We start from the raw sequence: 18,575 nt of genomic DNA, 5'->3' as shown, positions 1-18,575 counted from the left end.
TAACATTTTCTGGACACACCTCCATTTGAATTTATCAACAGTCAGTGTCTGAACACAAGCTTGCATGCTTTGTAAAAACAAAATCATATTTTAACTAATTGAATGTAGGTACTCATTCTATGGTGTAGTACTTTTACCTTTTTGCGAGTGAAATTTTTTTGTTGTACCACATGATGCATACATTGGCAGCAAATACCAAATGTTTTAAGTGAAAATGCTTTAAAAAAAAAAAGCTTTACAGCATATTGACTTATATTAGCTTCATTGTGAACCTGCCTGTTTCCATACTCTTGCCTCCAGTACTATTTGTCATGGCGCTTCGTGGCACATATGCGATTGTGGCTGTGTGCTTGATTTGCCCTTTGCCCTTACTCCAAAAGAACATGAAGATGAAGCATATGGTTACAGAGCTGAAGAATGACAGAAACCCAATGGTCACTGCTATCAGGAGCGTTTTGACATCAAATGAGAATTGTTGAGTTCCATTCACAGCTGGAGAGCCAGAGGGAAAGTCAAACCAACTTTCAAGACGAAAGTGGTTTCGAGAAGACGATGGAAAGCCTCGGACGTGGAGGCTAACAGGCAGGCTGTCATTCCCCGCAGCATTGGATGCTACACAGAGATAAGTACCGCTGTCTTGAGGCTGTGCATAGCGAACCTCCAGTGAGCCATTGGTCAGAACCCGAATCCTACCAATGATTGATAAAGGTGTTAGCTGTGGGTTTAGCCAGATGATGGAGGGCAGAGGGTCACCATCTGCGTTGCAATAAAACAAAACAGTGTGTCCCTGTTCTACTCGCACTTCTTGAGGTTTGCGGTTCAAAATTCGAGACTGCCGACATGTGAACAGGCCTGGGAGCTCGGCCTCAGAAAAGTCTAGAAAATTCAAGCCCTGCAACTGGACCGAGGTAGTGCAAATCGGCGGATGTCCACCAAAGTCCAGATACAGGCGCCTGTGCAGCACCCACAGCAGACGGCAGTCGCATGCTAGCGGATTGTTATCAAGTCTCAGAAGTTCTAGGTTGTCCGCTGAATGGAAAGCTCCCACCTCAAGTGTGGTTAGGAGGTTTCCAGACACATTCAGCAATTTGAAATGTCCCAAACCACGGAATGCTCCAAGTTCAATGCGCAGCAGTCCTCCTCCAACCAGATGAAGCTCTTGGAGCCGTAGCAAGTCCCCGAGCAAGTTCCCATGGATGTAGGTGATTGGATTAAAGGAAAGATCAAGGTATACAAGATATACAAGGTGATGCAATGGGATATAGGGTACAGCACTAAGGTTGCAGTTGCAGATAGTTAGAGATGTAAGATTTAGTCCGAAGAGGCTGTTTGCTGCCAGGGTCTCCAGCCAGGGGCAACGGGAAATGACAAGTTCCTTGAGGCGCCCTAGATGACGGAAAGAGTTGTTTGGCAGTGTCGTGAGGCCAAGCCGCCCAAAACGAAGGCTCGTCAGCCCACTAAGTTGCGTGAGTGACTCTGTTGGCACAGCAGTGAGATTGCATCGGTCTAGGTGCAGGTCTTGCAGACTAGTTAGGCCTGCGAAAGCATGACGAGAGATGAAAACTAGGTCATTTTCTCCCACCTTGATATACTGCAGGGCCGCCAAGTCACGGAAAGTAAAATCTAGCAAAACCAGGATCTCATTGCCACTTATGTCCAGTAGCTGCAGTTTTGTCAAGCCAACGAACGCTCCCACAGGAATAATCTTCAGGTGATTGCGCGCAAGACGCAGAGTCAGCAGGCTTTGCAAGCCAAGGAAGGCTTCCACTTCGATCATTACCAGAATGTTGTCGCTTAAATCCAAGTCCCATAGTTGTGTCAAAGTCTTGAACTGCTGATGCACTAGAGTCTTGATCTTATTGTGAGTTAAGTTAAATAGTCGAGAGTCCTGTGGGAGACCATCGGGCACTGCGGTCAGTTGGCGATGGGAGCAGTTCACCTGCAGCAGCTCAGCGTCACACTGGCAGAGCGGCGGACAAGGCCGGGGTGTTTCTGCTGCACATGCCAGCCCCGCCGCCCACAGGCAGAGCGCCGCCCAGCACAGCCGTCGCCGGACAGCAGACCCCTCAAACATCTGGTGGCTCGCCTGCGTGTGAGAGAGAGAAGGTGGTGAAAGAAAATTGGTGATGTCCCAAAATTTGGGAAAAACCCTGTGTAATATTTCTTACTACAATACAGAAGCAGGGATAACATAATATTGGTTCTGAATTTTGACATATACACAATCATATTACATGAATATTACATTAATACAGTATAATGAAGCTGTGATAAATGTTGAATATTTATGTCGTCACACATGGCATGAGCCTGTTATGAATGTGCTGCTGTACATAAACCCCTTACAAAGAAAGTGTTGTTGACTTTACTCACCACTTGGACAGCAAGAAGTAGCTTTTCATAACCAGAAACCTGTTGATGAAGAGTTCAGTCTCCTTGGGTCCATTAATGCTGAAGAAACAGAAACACAAAAACAAAGGAAAATGTGGTCAGATGGTGATGCTGAATCGCCACTGTTAAACTACAAATACCAATGATTTTCAGTTTAGAATTATGCTATTCATTGTATAGCGATAATCATAAAATCATATAATATAGACATATCAAATACATATCAACTTTTTAAATAATAATAAAGTTGATATTCTTTGCTGTGATGATGTATACGAAAGTGATGCAACATGACACAGCACACTTGCACATAGCACTGCCAGCAACACCGAAGCACCCATATCGTTTTGTACACAACAAATCACACACCAATTATTTGCATTTGTAGTGTGCAAGCATAGGCACAAAATAGGGAAAAGCTAGAGAGTTTAGCTTAGTTAGCAATTTCCCTGGCAAGTTGGTTAGTGTCAGTTTCACAGTTGTATATTTAATTTAGGACATTCAATCTGTAGCTGGTTTATGGAACTGCTGATCCTGTTGTTTTTAAAGGCTGTATAGATCAGAAGTGGGTTGGCTTTAATGAGAGCACTATAATCCTCTAAACTGCATTTTTAAACCAGTATTAAGTAATCTATGACCTCTATAGGACCAGTAGGAATTGCGGTTACATCAGCAGAGTTTATCTCTTCCTACACAAATCTCTGGCACAGCCCGCTTGCATTGCCATTTGCTTTTTTGGCTTGAACAAACTCTTTTTAGCCTTTGTAGTTGAGAAGCGTCAGAAATCTCTGCCAAAGTAACTGTTGAATCATTGGTATTGATCAAGAACTCTACCAAGCCCTTGCAGATATTTTATGGTAATTTTGTGCTATGGGGCAGTGAAACCTTACTTATTTCCCCTTTAAAGGAAACATCCACCATCCAATTTTTATATAAAATTTCAGCAGTTGCTAAAATGCCATACTGTGTGGCTGCTGTGGCAGTCTGTGCAATTTCTGTACCTAGAAAGATCTTGTACTTAAATGCAATTCAATCAACCTGCCGTCTTGAACTTAATCAGGACTGAAGGGCTGTAAATATCTGCAGAGCGGGGAGATGCCTTAATTTTCGGTCCATGGACAATCACCATTACAACACAACTAGTGCTAATTTTGGCCGGCAAAAGCTTAAGCAGTAATTTGAAGGGGACTGTTGGAGAAAAGGCTAAATAAACAGTCAACCAGATGTTGTTTTGTCACTAGGGGATAATTTTGTCTCATTGAACACTCCCATTAAATCCAGCTGTAAAAGAGAGTGGGGAGGCCATTCATCATCTTCTTTTTTTAAAATTTATATTTATTCACACAGTTGGAAAGCAGGGAAAGGGAGAGACAGGGCAGAACAGCAAGGGCACATGAGTGGCAACACGTTTGGCATCACGTGTGGTGGATTTACTTGCTCGACTGTGTACTGGGTACTCCAGATTCTTATAATGTTAAAGTATTTGGCATTCATTACTCCATTGAATAGGCTACTTTTTTATTTAATTGGATACTGCTGAGACTTGTAGGTATGGTAATGGAAGAATCTATTCAACCTCATAACAATATACAAACATGAGGCTACAACATACTGGCAGAAAGGTCTGGAGGCTAAATATATCTCAAGGCCAAAAGGAATTTGCCTCGGGGCAATACAGTTCCACTTTATGTAGAGCATTTTGTGTTTTAATTGCTGATGGTTTAATAATGTGCTCAGACCCAGGAGGGCTGGGATCATATTGCCTTTCTCCCGATTTTTTTTCATCATTTGTTCAATTTTCCATGAGATGCTGCATATATATTGCAACTTTGTACAATGTTAATTAAAGGATGACAACTGCCCAACTAGCCAATACTGACTCTAACTATATGACCATTTGTCCAATTATCATCAAGTTTGGTAAACATGCTCATCAGAGGCCAGCACTCATGTTTATAAAACTGTTGCTGAATCCACCAATAGGGGGCAGCAAAAGCCAAAAAAATATATTTCTGTATACAGTGGACAAAGCTTCATAAAAATGTAGTGGCTGTCCAGGCACAAGTATTATATATATATATCAATGTATGAATTTTGGCTGTGACTGGTCAACATTGCTGTAACATGTAATCATAATCTATTTTCATCTGTGCTGTAAACACATAGAGAAAAGAGACATTACATTTTGTACATGGGAAAAAGAATTTGAGGTAACAAACCAATTATGTATGAAAAGGACTAAGGAAACAAGTCATCAGAAAAATGTGTGAGTGGCCAAACTCACTGTATAAATTGCCAGTGGAGTGGTAAAAAAAAAAAAAAAAAATGACACTTTGAAGTGTGAAGCCACCCTCAGTTTTGGCTGTTCTCCACACCCTTTGCCTTGCTGAAAGATGCAACACTATAATTTGGCAGAGGGAATACGAACAGGGGGAGGGCGAGGGAGACAACAGTAGGGTTGGTTTCTCTTACATTTGTGACATTATCTGCACAGAGAATACCATCAAAAGTCCAGAGAGATTTAAACTACTAGAAAGAGCAACAAGCTGTGATATTAATGTGAAATGTAGAATTAGTCATGCTTACTAAAGCTAGGAAAGCCAAATATATTCACATTTAGCCAAAAAAATATTTTATTACATTCTTATTCTTAAGCAGACTTAAAGTGCTATTTAATTTTGGTACAACTTTTACACTTTTTCGTGCATGTATCTCCATATAAGTTAAAAAATGGTTAAACGCTTACATGGGCTGTTTTTGGAACTCATGGTCACCACCAATACTTTTATTTTGAAAAGTTAGTCTAATAATCAAACTTTTATCAAATGAACATACCAAAGTATAGAGCTAGGTAATATGATTTCTTACTGTATCTAGGATAATATATTTTCAAGAAGCAATTTTGTCTCTTCACAGTTATTGATATGGAGAGCTGGGGAAAATAGAGTGCTGGTGGTGACAGCAGATCCCCAGGGACATGAATGATGGAGGCTGACTGCTGCTGAACTCCTATGAGAGTGCGCATGCTAAAATAAAAAAAATAAAAAGTGAGAATGGTGTACAACGGTGAAATCACAGTCCTTCACTATGTGTTGACAGTTTCAAAAGTTAAGATACTGAAGGTGGTGATAAAAAAGAGGGATATAATGTATTTGCTCTCAAAATAAATAATAAAAATCTAATAACTCACCGTCTCTTCGGTGTGGAAGTCTTGCCATTGTGATAGCTCCATTTTCACATTTTTATGAAGACAAGCACAAAACACACCAGTGCATTAATACCTGTGAATTCTTCCTTCTGAAAGTGTCTCTGGATCATTGTTGATAGAACTAGAGAGAATGGAGAAACACTGTAAAAGCAGGATGCGTTGTTTGGTTTGTTTTTTTTATTCAAATTCCTGTAATTCCCCCTTTTAAAAACCTCCTGATGCTCAAAAATATGTCCAAATGAAACGTGCAATGTGAGAAAAACGTGCAGACGGACTACAACGGGAATGCTTCATCCTCCCTTGTTGAAATTGTCAATTGTATGGAGGAAGCGTGTTGCTATTACTTTGCTGTCCTCATGGCAACAACAACCTGGCTCTGGTCGGGGCATGCTGGGGGATTATATACGAGCCCATGGAACTGGTCCAGCACTCTGCATTGGATGACAGGAGGCAAGCACAGGTCAGCCAAGTACAGAGATTTAGGTGTAACACCAGATGGGAATGAATTTAGGGACTCACGCTTATAAATAAAGGGATATCTTCATAGCTCTGTGGTCTGTCGGACTCTAGTGGAAGTTTGATACAGACAGACACATAACTGTAGATCTTTGCAATTGTTTTGTAAATTACTGGTTTGCAGCAAATAGAGGGGAGTTTTAGGTTAAAATGTCTTGTACAACCTGTCAGATTTTCCCATCAGAATTACAGTAGTACTAGTACAGTAGTATTAGTATTATTATTAGTATTAGTATTATTTAGGTGAAAAGACTCACTGCTTAACTAGTCGAACAAATTGAAGCTGCATGGGGACCATGGACTGATAATATAACAACATCCAGTTTGGACTTTATTGCATCATTCATTACTTTCTTATTTACATTAAGTCAAGGAACAGAACAACTTTTGTCTTTTTTTTTTAAGATCCAAATGTCCTGGAGTTACTGCTATCTAGGCTAATGGAGAAATGTATATGTGCAAAAAAAAAGAAAAAGGTGATGCCATCAGTGTAAAGTCACAACAGTAAGAAGTGTAACATCTATCAAATATTCAGAATTTGCTGACTGTATGACACGAAAAACACATTGCACATTTGGTTTCTTTTCCCGTTGATGATTGAATAACCTATAATCTCCTCCCGAGTCCCTTTTTTAATGACATATTATTGATTTTACACAAAACAAAACACAACAAATGACATGACAGAAAAAACATCCACCAACATAACAGCAGACTTGCACGCTGGGTCCCATGAGACAGGAAAAAAAGGACAGGATGTGTCTCTAACTGAACTGAACCTGAATAATTGACTATGGATGTGCTTGAAAAATTTAACTGCTGTTAATTATAATACCGCTGTGCTGATTGTTCCTAGTTGAAAGTGAAAACCATATGTAATAGTAGACAGTTGTTGAAGGTTTCTAATTATAATATTAATATATTTCTAATCAAGTAAAGGCATCAGAGTGGAGCTGATGCTTCAGCCTGAATGAGTTCAAATCATTTACAAAAGAAATAAACCCTTTTTTGGACATTAACTTTGTAGAAATAATAATGATAATGTGATACTTTATTGATCCCTGAAGGAAAATCTTGTTTTCTCTCACCGCCCACCACAGGGGGTCAGGATCTATTACATGGTAGTGGTCCTGAAGCTGGTGGGGATTCAGTGCTTTGCTCAAAGACACTTCAGCAGGGTCGATGTTTGCTGTCACTGGGGCTTGAACCTGGATCCAGTCTTCCTATTTACAACCGCACTCTGCCTTCCACTGCCATGTTAAGTATATATCAAATATTGATGAAAAAGCAAACACTCAATCCAGACTCAACGAAAGTGAAAGAATGAAAAGCAGTGAGGTGTCTAAGCAGAAGCCTCCGTCTGCCCTCGGCTGCAGGATTACACGGTGTGTCGAGAGATGCGTGGTATCACCGCTGAAGAGAGGCCAACGCTGAGTCAGGAATTTGCCATCTGGTTCCTCGGAACCTGCGTTCATCAGCAATTCTCTGTCCAACCCCGGGTTCAGGAAGAGAAAAGATCAGTGACGCAAACCAAGAACGTGTCCCAGCCAAATCAAAGTTGCACATTCTATAATACCTTCTGTGTTTTTTTTTTGTTTTTTTTATATTTTTTGTTCCCTGCTCTCCCCTGTGGTGGCGGCTGCTGTTTTGGGTAATTCTTCAGTATTGCTTTCAGTGTCCATAAGGTATGCGGCACTACTCAGCATGTTATGTAACGTGAGATACAGAAATATTTTAATGACACTGCATATTTTGGGAATATACATCCCATGCTAACCCATGCATCATACATCAAGTATTTTGATACTTCTTTGGATGAAGAGGCACAAATTATAACAGTTTATGTACATGGTATAAAACCATTTGAGGGTCATTTTTAGTATTTTCTTAAAAGATTCTTAATGCAACAATACACCTTTTTTACATATGGATCCCATGTCATCCTTGCCATCATAACTCAAAATATAGTCTATTTAACATGTGTGTTTACAGATGTAAACAAACCTTTTCTACATCAGTGGTGCCAGAGATTTTCCTTGCCTGTGCTTAGGAAGCACTCAATTATTTAATGAGTCATAATTATAATTTGCTCTTGGATTTATGGGAACACATGCACACACAAGAACAGATGCAAGTACAAGGCATCAGAGAGTACATTTCACACTCTATATAGGCTTACTGGAAACATTTCTTTATGCTGACAGGTTCACACCAGTAGCTCGCACACAAAAAGGAAATTCTGAGAAAGCATCAACACACAAAAGCAACACAAATTAACCATGAGAAAGCCTATCCAGCACCCAGAACCCCACACACAGATCCAGAACACAACAGTGAGATTTTATACCCTCCAAAACAATTGGCAGATCACACCGCATCCACTAGTCCATCTACAATTAATCCAGCCATCACACAACAACATTTCATCACATAAATTCAGTCTATTCCTGCGATGGACTGGTGACCGGTCCACAGTGTTTCCCTGCCTTCTGCCCAGTGCATGCTGGGATAAGCTCCAGCCCCCCCTGGCTCTTAATAGGAATACGCAGGTAAAGAAAATGAATGAAGGAATTAATGAATGAATGAATGAATTAATTAATTAATTAATTAATTAATTAATTCAGTCTAGGCCTATAAACAGACTCATTCTGTCTTTCTGGCAACTTCAACTCACATTTGTCAAGGAACATGGACTTTAATAGAGGTGTGAGTTAATCTAAAAACAATAGAGTATAATAGTGGAGCCGTTTCAGTGTTGTGGACTGAAGAAAAACCTGACTAGAACTTTTGAAAGAGGTTGTTGAAGTTTAGGACTATAAAGAGACAAGCTTAACATTCCCCATTTATGTATGAAGCCAAATAAAGCCCTGGCAACAGATTCAAGGCTTTACTAATAGGTGAAGAAGTAGTCATATAACTGTAACTCAAGGTGAATGCAGCAGGCTCTGCAGTACAGTCATCACCCACCACTGTATTTTCCAAACAAGGGCAAACTGTCTGCTGCTGTGGTTGGTGCTGACGACATTAACGATTCTCTGAATGTGAAGAGCCTTGGATTTCTAGTTTAACAGCCAAAGCGAAGTTGCCTTTTCAAGCATTCCTGCTGAGAGTTCAAGCTAAACTGCCACTCTCATTAAGAAATCAGACTGACGCTGAAAGAAATTAGCATCATTAGTGGTACATTTGCACTGCGGTTGGTAAGTCAGCCAATTCCACAACCCATTTTTTCTGTTCTAAAAACGCTGGCTGCTAAGATATTAAGTTGGCTGATGAAACTCTGACTTTACTGACCGCTGTGGTCAGTGGACAAAGGTTAGGTTTATGATCTGAACATAAGCGTGGAGCATCTATCTATCTCAGTCTATCTCATGTGACCTGTTCACTCTGTCAACATCATGCACCGAGAAATTGATGTCTGCTTATGATATTAAATGAAAGGAAAACCAGCACATTGATAATGACTGTACTGGGTACTGTGAGGGAGCTATAGCAATTTGGGAGTGATAGAAGTCACACAGCTGCCCAGTATGAAAACACTATGCGTGACTATAATTTAACAGTTTCTTGGGGGTGCCATGAGGTTGATCAGGCAAGTTTTGCCCTAAAAATAATTTTTAAAAATCCATATAAATAACAGTGGGAAAAGGTCTTCCATGGGAGCCCAAAGATAGATAAAAAAAATAAACAAATTGGAAGTTCATTGAATGCAAGAAGTGAAAGTTTATTTAATGCTACATATAAGTGCACAAATGAACAAAAACACATAAGTGAGCATGAGACGAACACCATAAGGGTTATATACTGTAGGACATGCAGCTATATGCAACGCGTTTCAAGCTCAAAGCTCTTCCTCAGGAAGAATAGAATGGAAGTGGAGGATGAACCTAGAAATAGGGAAAGGGGAGATCATGTGACATCACTTGAAACCACCCCAAAACAAATTACCAATAGCCACAGTACACAAATAGTAGTCTCTCAGGAGAGAGAGTTCCCAGATTAAAAATCCACTGGGTTATGGTCACAGTTACAGTCTCCTCCCCTTGCGGAGGACTTCTCACTCCGTATGGCCCACAATTTCAGTTCTGTAACCAAGTGTCCACGTTCCATGAAATGGGAAGCAAGTGGGGAAGTGATGTCCTTCCTGTTTATACTGCTCTTATACTTCAATACTGCGTGTCTGAAGGGTGCGAGATGTCTTAGCCACATATAGTTTGGAGCAGAGGCAATGGATGGCATATATGTAACTCCCTGGGAGGTAAGAGAGTGTAATTTGATAGTCTGGCCAGTGCTGGGGTTTTGGGGGTGTTTGGAAGGTTTGTGGGAAAAGGGACAAATAGAGCAATAACAGTGTACACAAGGCTGGTGTCCTGTGGGTGCTGGCAGCCTGTCCAGGGTGCTGGGTTGGGCATGTATTAGATAATCTGAGGTTTGGCGTTGCATTTGAGAAGAACATGAGTTGTAGAACATGCCAGTGTTTGAGTAGGACTCTTTTGATTTTGATTTACAAAGGCAGAGTGACTGCTCTCCTGCATACATGCTTATCAATTGTTTTATTCTCAACCAGTTACACTTTCACTTTATAGCCTTTCAGTGTGACTGATGTGTTTTACAGTATCCGTACTGGGTCTTTTTTGTCTCTTTAGATTGGTTCTCATTGTGTTATCCTTTTTCCTTTAACCCTGTAAAGAACGTTGTAACAAAGTTTTTGTGGCTTTCTGTTAAAAAAAACAAAAACCCCATGCCAGAGATTCCAAAATAGTGTATTTGGAGAGTTACAGGGAAGGTATTGGGCAAACCACCAGCAGGAAGGGTATAATGATATTTGGTCACTGCACAGTAAGTTTGAAATTAGATTCACATGACAAGCCAGACAGCAGATACACAGAGAGAAAAAAAACAGAGTCCAAAGACAGCAGATAAACAGAGAGGAAAAAAAACAGAGTCCAAAAAAACCAGTTCATCCGGAAACTACAGTACACTTCCTCTTTTAAGCGTGAAGGTTTTCTAGCATGTGAAGTCTGAGAAGTGCACTTTCTTTCCAGGACACACAGAACCCAGATGATTGTAGCAAGGTAAATGTCAACCCTTTTCTCTTATTTTTAGCAATGCGTTTGGATGGTTTGGATGGATAGTATTCTGTGAAAATGCAGTTTCGTCATATTGATTACTGGCAGGGAACAGAAATGATTTACTGAGACAGCGAGTCAGAGATTACAGTAAAACAAGATGTTGAACTTCCTCTTTTTGCAGCGTTTACTACTCTATAAGTTTACTGTAACATAAAAGAAGAACATGACAGCCTAGTATCATTATAATTGTATTGATTATTGTGATATCAAAACAGTTCTTAAATTGAAAAAGGTACACATTTTTGACAGACTGTAGCAACTGCTACCTGTGTTTAACATTCAAAATATCAGTACCATATTGTGTTTTCAGATTGTGTATTGCTCAAGAGTACATTGTTAGCACGAATACATTTAATACACATTAGTCTTTAACCTAAATGTATAACAATATTTCCCACCACAGAAAACTTAATATCGGCATCTGATATATTTTACTGTTGAACTAGTTAGCTCTGATACAGGGACTGATACTACAAACACATCAATTCTAAAAGTCGGCTTTTTATGAATCTGTAAAATGTTTATGTTGGAATTGTTTGAGATGAGCCTTAAAAGTCAAGTTAATCAAGCTATTTTTTGAACAAAGCTTGTTTGAAATATTACTTTTGATTCTTTAGTCATATTCATTTGTAAACAGGCACTGAGATAGTTGAGATGTATTCAGACAATTTACCACAACCCCTGTTTAACAGTGTGACAGTTCAAATTGTGAGTGATTCTTCTAAATTGTCAGAATAACATGAGAATTAGATATGTGCTCATTAATGTGAGCAGTCTTGTTTTTGCCTTTGCAGAATGCACATCTTGTGTGTCGCGTTGCTTTTGGCCTCTCTGGTCCTTTGTCAGTCTTCCTCTGCCTTAGATGAACAATGGGAAGAGTGGAAAATCAAGTATCAGAAGGTTTATGATAATCAGGTAAGATTTTGAAAACCTCTCTTTCTTTTTCTCTCTCTGTCACACACACACACACACACACACACACACACTGGTGCACCATCTGACCAGGCAGTCAATGTGTTTGTTTCAGACTGAGGTCTACAGGAGGACTGTTTGGGAGAAGAACCTGAAGCTGGTGCTGAGACACAATCAGGAGGCTTCAGCAGGACAGCACAACTTCACTATGGGACTCAACCACTTGACTGACATGGTAGGCTTCTACTCCACTGTTATACCCATAAAGTCAATCAATCAATCAATCAATCAACAGTTTGTATTATAAGTTTTATACCTAGAAAGCAGGAATGTGAAATTTAGGGCTCATAGACATGTGTTACATTAAGACATAGAGTGAATAGATCTTAATCTGGAGAAACTGACAAATCTAAGAAAATATTAGCCAGCGTGACAAATATTATACAAAAACTATTGTGATTTTAATAACTGTAATAACAGACAACTCCTTTTAGTGGAAGATCCTCATTAAGATCCTCATTACGCCTATGCCCGGGTTGCAGTGGGCATAGACGTAATGACATAGACACTCATGAAGATACAAATCAATAATGAACTTACAAAAATTAACCTTAAACCAAAGCCAGCCAGGAATAAATTAAGAAACCTAATTAACAGTTTTTGTGCTGCCACACAAATTAATCCCTAATTAATCACATCTGTTAGTAAAATAAATCTTACAGTATAACCTCGTCGTCATTGGCAACTTGTTACTCATTTAGTCACACTGTGAACATTTCTACACAGAGCCACTGGTGTCATCTGGCAGATTGTTTTTTCATAATCATCCATTTGTTTTTTGTCACCACTTGGTGGTGATATTTGGTAAGGCTCACTCGATCCCACTGCAACAAAGAGGAGAACCCCTCTATATTCTGCTCTGTTAAACTCTTCTTGATAATTACATGTAAACACTAAATTGTTTGGATAATTGTTTGATGTTTAATACATAGATTCAACATCAGCCAAACCACTGATTAAATAGAATACCATAGATGAAATAGAAATGTATCAAAATCATTATTTTACCGCCTAAGACCTTTTGTATATGCTCTCCAGATTCTTGAATGGCCTCTGGACATGAGATCAAGCAGCACACTAACCCACGGCTCATCACTCACTCATGTAACCTCATGGATGTTGACCATAAATGACTCTTCTAGCAGGCACAACATTAAGAAAAAATCACTATTGATATAAAACATCCAAGACTACAAATACTCAACAAACTGTAGCACCAAACTGTCCGGCAGTGCAACACCACACCACCCATTAGGACAGTTATGGGACTGAGAGACCTCTAGTGGAAACAGATTGTATGGTTAACATTATTATCCTGAACACCAGTCCCTCTCCACCCCATCCTACACCCACTCACCCCTCCAGGACCTGTGCACCAGCCGAACCCGCAGACCCACTCCTGACATCCTGGACTAATGTACATTTACACTCTTTGGCCTCTGTTGCTGTGAGGTGGTTGTTAATCTGAAGTTAAACCTGACCCCATGGAGGCTTAATTTAAACCCTGACCTGGAATAGGTGTTATCTTCTTTTATACAATCGGATTTATTTAATCCAGAATAGGCCGGGGCAATCTGGACAATCGAGCACTATGATTATTAGCTTTCCCAAACATAGTATATGTGTTATTAAGTCATATGTACATGTAAAGTGGCATAGAATATTAAGAATGTAACATTACAATGGAACTGCATTCTTGAGGTGTCACCCAATAATTTTCATGCTGTGCCATAAAATGTGTAGGTAAACCTCATTCTGTCTTTCTGGCAACTTCAACTCACATTTGTCAAGGAACATGGACTTTAATAGAGGTGTGAGTTAATCTAAACACAAAAGAGTATAATAGTAGAGACGTTTCAGTGTTGTGGACTGAAGAAAATCCTGACTAGAACTTTTGAAAGAGGTTGTTGAAGTTGAGGTGGTGCTTCCATGGCACACAAAAAAGCTTCAGGACAGTTTCATGTAAATAAATGTGATTTGTTCTCAAAATTTAAGTAGATTAAATTTTGTAAATTGTATGTGTCTCATTGTGACCTTACCCTGCTGTAGAGACACATTAAATATATTTTAACATGAAACAGGCCTGAGGCTTTTCAGTGTTTCATCCACAACCTTTGAAACTGTAATACTTTTGTCCGTCACACACATTTCATACATTTATGAATCCTCTGTTTTTTTCTATTAAGACAGCAGAGGAAGTCAATGAGAAGCTGAACGGTTTAAAGGTGGAAGACCCTGGTAACTTTAGAAACTGGACCTTCAAGCAAGCGAGCGGCTTGCCGGTCCCTCTGAGTGTGGACTGGAGGAAGAAGGACATGGTCGGTCCGGTCCGAAACCAGGTGAGCCATGAAATAAGAGGAATAGTGAGTATACTAATGGAATCAATGTGGCATTTCACATGATGATTCTGATTTTTTTCCTTTTTCTCTGTCTCTTTTTTGCACACACACACAAACAAAAAGGGTTTGTGTGGGTCCTGCTGGGCGTTCAGTTCTGCAGGAGCCCTTGAGGGCCAGATGAAGAAGCGGACGGGGGTCCTGGTCTCCTTGAGCCCCCAGAACCTGGTGGACTGCAGCACCACTGACGGAAACCTCGGCTGCAGAGGGGGCTACATCTCTAAATCCTTCAAATACATAATCCGCAACGGAGGCATTGACTCTGAGAAATTTTACCCCTACGAACACAAGGTTATCCTCAGTATTTATGCAAATAAAAAACATTTTGTTGATGCTGATCTCAAAATATTACAGGCCCAATCCCTAATCTAAACATAAGAAAAGTGTAGTCTTGCTGCCGAAAACCAAAATAGAATTGGTAGATGTCTTCACTGTCACACTGACTGTCAAAGCACAGACAGAAACATCAAGCAATATGTCATTTCAACTAATCTTATGAAGCGTGTTGTATGTGACAGTGAAACATGAATTTTTATTATATTTTGAAGTGGGAATTGTATTTTGACAAATGTGTATCTGGTGTGTAGCACCAACATTCCAATCTACCTTTCAAAAATCTGTTTTCTAATGTAGATACAAGATTTATATGTATATGTATATTATATTTAATATTAAGGTATATATTATAGTACAGATATATAACAAACAAAAATATATAATAGACAAAAACCTGGATTTAAGACAAAAAATTATTTTTATAATATGATATGCATGATACGTGCCACCTTTTATTGTGGAAATGTGATATGTGATGTATTCTGTGCTCAGTTTTGTTTCTATTTGTCACCACCTCAAGGATGGGAAGTGTCGCTATTCCGTCACGGGAAAGGCCGGCTACTGCTCGGGTTTCCATGTCCTTCCCCGGGGAGACGAGAAGACACTGCAGGCTGTGGTGGCAGCAGTGGGACCGGTCGCTGTTGCTGTGAACGCCATGCTGCCATCGTTCCATCAATACAGAGGAGGTGAGGCTGGAAACCTCAGCATGGGGATGAAAGGGAAGCTCTGGGCTCTACTGCTTTGAATAACACCTGAGAAAACTGAAATCTGTGTTTGTAGAGAATGAAAGCAGCTAAATATATATAACAGTACAGTCTCTCCCAAAGTTTCTTGGAAAACATCAGCATTTTTGGCACATTTGTTTTTTGGGTTTTTTTTTCAATCATTGAAATATTTTAAAGACATTGTCCCTTTGTTCATTAGCTGATTCATTACTCTGATGGTGTATCTGAAAAAAACCTAATACCTAAATACCGTAATACACCTGCTCCACTAAAAAAAAATCCACAAATGTTATGGAAATACCATGCTAAACATAATAGTATCACTTCCTTTTTCTGAAATACTACTCTTCCCTAGAGTCTGTATTAAAGGCCCACACTCCATCATGGAGCGCCCTACTGCTGTCTGTGCTTTTTTGTAAAAGGACTGAAAGTTTCTGAAAGCTAAACTGAAAGGTTAACAAGTGTTCTGAGGTTTACATCTGTAATATTTACATATTTTGAAGGTGTTAAAGGTCAAGCAAAACAGAGATGTAGTTTGAGTTGTGATGAGTTAAGAGATTTCTTCTGAATATATGCGAATATACGCAAAATGAACACCATTAAAGAAATTCTTCATTGTATCTTTAAGGCATAATGAAGCAACTTTTCATAAAAAAGGAAAGGTGACGTGATTTTTATGAGTTTTGCAGGTGTTTAGAGTACATGTTCAGGTAGACTGGAGGCTGTTGGGAGTGAAGAACAAAATCAATACAAAATCAGAAGGGACTTTTACCCACTACAGTAGAAAGTCCCTGGTAACTGGATAGTTGATGTTGTGATGCTACTCTTCCCCCATCGCACAAGAAGGGCCCATGTGGCTAAAACACCACAAGGGAATTTGAATGTGATTTCTAACTAAAGCATCAGATTCAGGCATCAAGGGTAAATACGACTGAGGCTGAAAAAGGCTCAAAACCTCAATATACTACAAAAACCTGTACACCACAAGTGTTGGAAGCATTTGTTGGCACTGTTTTATCGTTGTATTATACTGTTTTACACAACCATTGTAGAATATTACTAACTGTGTTCATCATTCAGGTTTATACAATGCACCAGGCTGCAATCCCAGGCTAACAAATCATGCTGTGCTGGTCGTGGGCTATGGGACAGACAGAGGAGAAGACTTCTGGCTTGTGAAAAACAGGTGGATTAATCTCCTTATCGTAAAAGGTTCTTTACCCCTCCCACCCTTTCCTTTAAATTTCCCCCTTAAGTTGTTCGAAGTTACTTCACAGCACTGAACCCACGCAGGCTGAACCCAGATGGCCCGCATGTTACTATATGGGATGGAGCTGGAAGGCTGTCATTTTTATACCTGGTCAATTTGGGCAATGTGGAAGAGATAATGAAGGCATATGAATGCTTTTATGTCTGCAGGTTTTAAATGTGAGTGTTTTTGTGCTTCTAGCTGGGGAACTGCATGGGGAGAAGGAGGATTCATCCGAATTGCCAGGAACAAGAAGAATCTCTGTGGCATTGCCAACTTTGCAGTCTACCCTACACTGTGAAAATGTGTGTCAACTAAATTATCTGTCAATAGAATTTAGGTTATTTAATCGTATATGAACTACCAGACATGTTTACGTAATGACATAGACACTCATAAAGATACAAATCAATAGTGAACTTACAAAAATTAACCTTAAACCAGGGCAAAGCCAGCCAGGAATGAATTAAGAAACCTAATTAACAGTTTTTGGGATACTAGAATGACCCTGCTGCCACACAAATTAATCCCTAATTAATCACATCTGTTAGTAAAATACATCTTATAACCTCATCGTCATTGGCAACTTGTTACTCATTTAGTCACACAAGTCTACACAACGTGACTTTGTTGTTTGCATGTTTAGCATTGAATTTGCAGATGAAGTGCTGAAAGAAAACAGTTTGTCATCCTATTTGAGGTCTTATTTTATGACAAAGTGGTAGAAATTTCAAAAACATCACTGAACAACATCTGTTTTGGCAGTCTTTCTCAGTGATGTATCACATTTTTAAACTAATGCTGCCTAGACTAATGCTGTCTGAATTTTCTTCTGTTTCTTTAATGAGATCTGTCATTTTCCATTCAGTGCCATTTTGAAGAATGTTGTTTGTCTCAGTCCAAATTGCTCTGCGCACAACACTGTAGGCCGAACACTCCAGGAAACACAATGTAAGCCAAGCCAACTATGATAGCCTATATATTATTTTTTATTTAAATAACAGTTCATAAATCATAGTTGGCTTGGCTTCCCTTTGAGTGCGGTGGACTACTCAAGTTTTGTTACAATGTTTTGTTTGTTTGCTTTGTTCTTTTAGCAATATTTAAAATAAATTATACACTGAAATGTATATATTTTATCAGTTACTTTAAGTGTTACCATTTTAATGGTGGCCTTACTCTGTGTTTTTAATGAGTTGAATTGAATTGCATTGAATTGAAGAGGGCAATGGAACAAAGATATTCAAAAACCTATTTTAGTGACAACTGTTATTTAATTAATATTGGATAGGTAAGATTATGTGGTTAATAAACTTCTGTTAAAATGTCATGCCTTTTTCTCCTGGTGGTCAATGAATAAGTTGTAGCCTACATTCTAGTTAGTGTAGTTAGTTTATTTTTCATTTGATTAAAAGAAAATATCCTGCTTTTCCTACTCCACTGTTTTTTTTAAAGGAATAATGGCCATTCATTAAGAATGGTCTGTTGTACTGGAGCTGTGGGCCTACATCTATAGGCTACATGAGACTATATTATTATTACTATTACTAGAAGTAGTAGAAGTGTCACCAGCACCAGTAGTAGTAGTAGTAGTAGTAGTAGTAGTAGTATTGTAGCAGCACCTGCAGCAGCAAAAGTAACAGTAGTGATGGT

At 39.3% G+C, this 18,575-nt stretch overlaps 2 protein-coding genes across 6 annotated transcripts; one reads left to right on the top strand and one right to left on the bottom strand.

Moving 5' to 3' along the window:
• Positions 1–250: 250 nt before the first annotated feature.
• On the bottom strand, positions 251–6,195 carry lingo4a (leucine rich repeat and Ig domain containing 4a). Of its 2 annotated transcripts, XM_071545268.1 has the most exons (2): positions 6,174–6,195; positions 251–2,052 (listed from the first exon to the last, which is right to left on the bottom strand). In XM_071545268.1, exons 1-2 carry the CDS (start codon positions 6,193–6,195, stop codon positions 251–253), a joined length of 1,824 nt encoding a protein of 607 aa, XP_071401369.1. The 2 variants fall into 2 exon arrangements, with proteins under 2 accessions (XP_071401369.1, XP_071401363.1); XM_071545262.1 differs by lacking the exon at positions 6,174–6,195 and having other exon boundaries at positions 251–2,074.
• A 4,129-nt stretch (positions 6,196–10,324) lies between these two features.
• ctss1 (cathepsin S, ortholog 1) lies at positions 10,325–18,250 on the top strand. Of its 4 annotated transcripts, none has more exons than XM_071545132.1 (9): positions 10,325–10,370; positions 11,158–11,187; positions 12,039–12,159; positions 12,272–12,391; positions 14,403–14,555; positions 14,679–14,903; positions 15,469–15,634; positions 16,754–16,859; positions 17,124–18,250. In XM_071545132.1, the coding sequence occupies exons 2-9, from the start codon at positions 11,174–11,176 to the stop codon at positions 17,221–17,223; spliced, it is 1,005 nt and encodes a 334-aa protein (XP_071401233.1). In that variant the 5' UTR covers positions 10,325–10,370; positions 11,158–11,173; the 3' UTR covers positions 17,224–18,250. The 4 variants fall into 4 exon arrangements, with proteins under 4 accessions (XP_071401233.1, XP_071401215.1, XP_071401224.1 ...); XM_071545114.1 differs by having other exon boundaries at positions 10,326–10,370; positions 12,019–12,159; XM_071545123.1 differs by lacking the exon at positions 10,325–10,370 and having other exon boundaries at positions 11,075–11,187.
• The last annotated feature ends 325 nt before the right edge of the window (positions 18,251–18,575 follow it).

Source organism: Centroberyx affinis, unplaced genomic scaffold (genome assembly GCF_046629955.1).
Source record: "Centroberyx affinis isolate AG114_WGS23_722 - 3 ecotype Tasmania unplaced genomic scaffold, CSIRO-AGI_Caff_v1 ptg000254l_1, whole genome shotgun sequence".
NCBI lineage: Eukaryota > Metazoa > Chordata > Actinopteri > Beryciformes > Berycidae > Centroberyx > Centroberyx affinis.
Note: the sequence above shows the minus strand (reverse complement) of the source record. Positions and strands in the feature narration are given on the sequence as shown.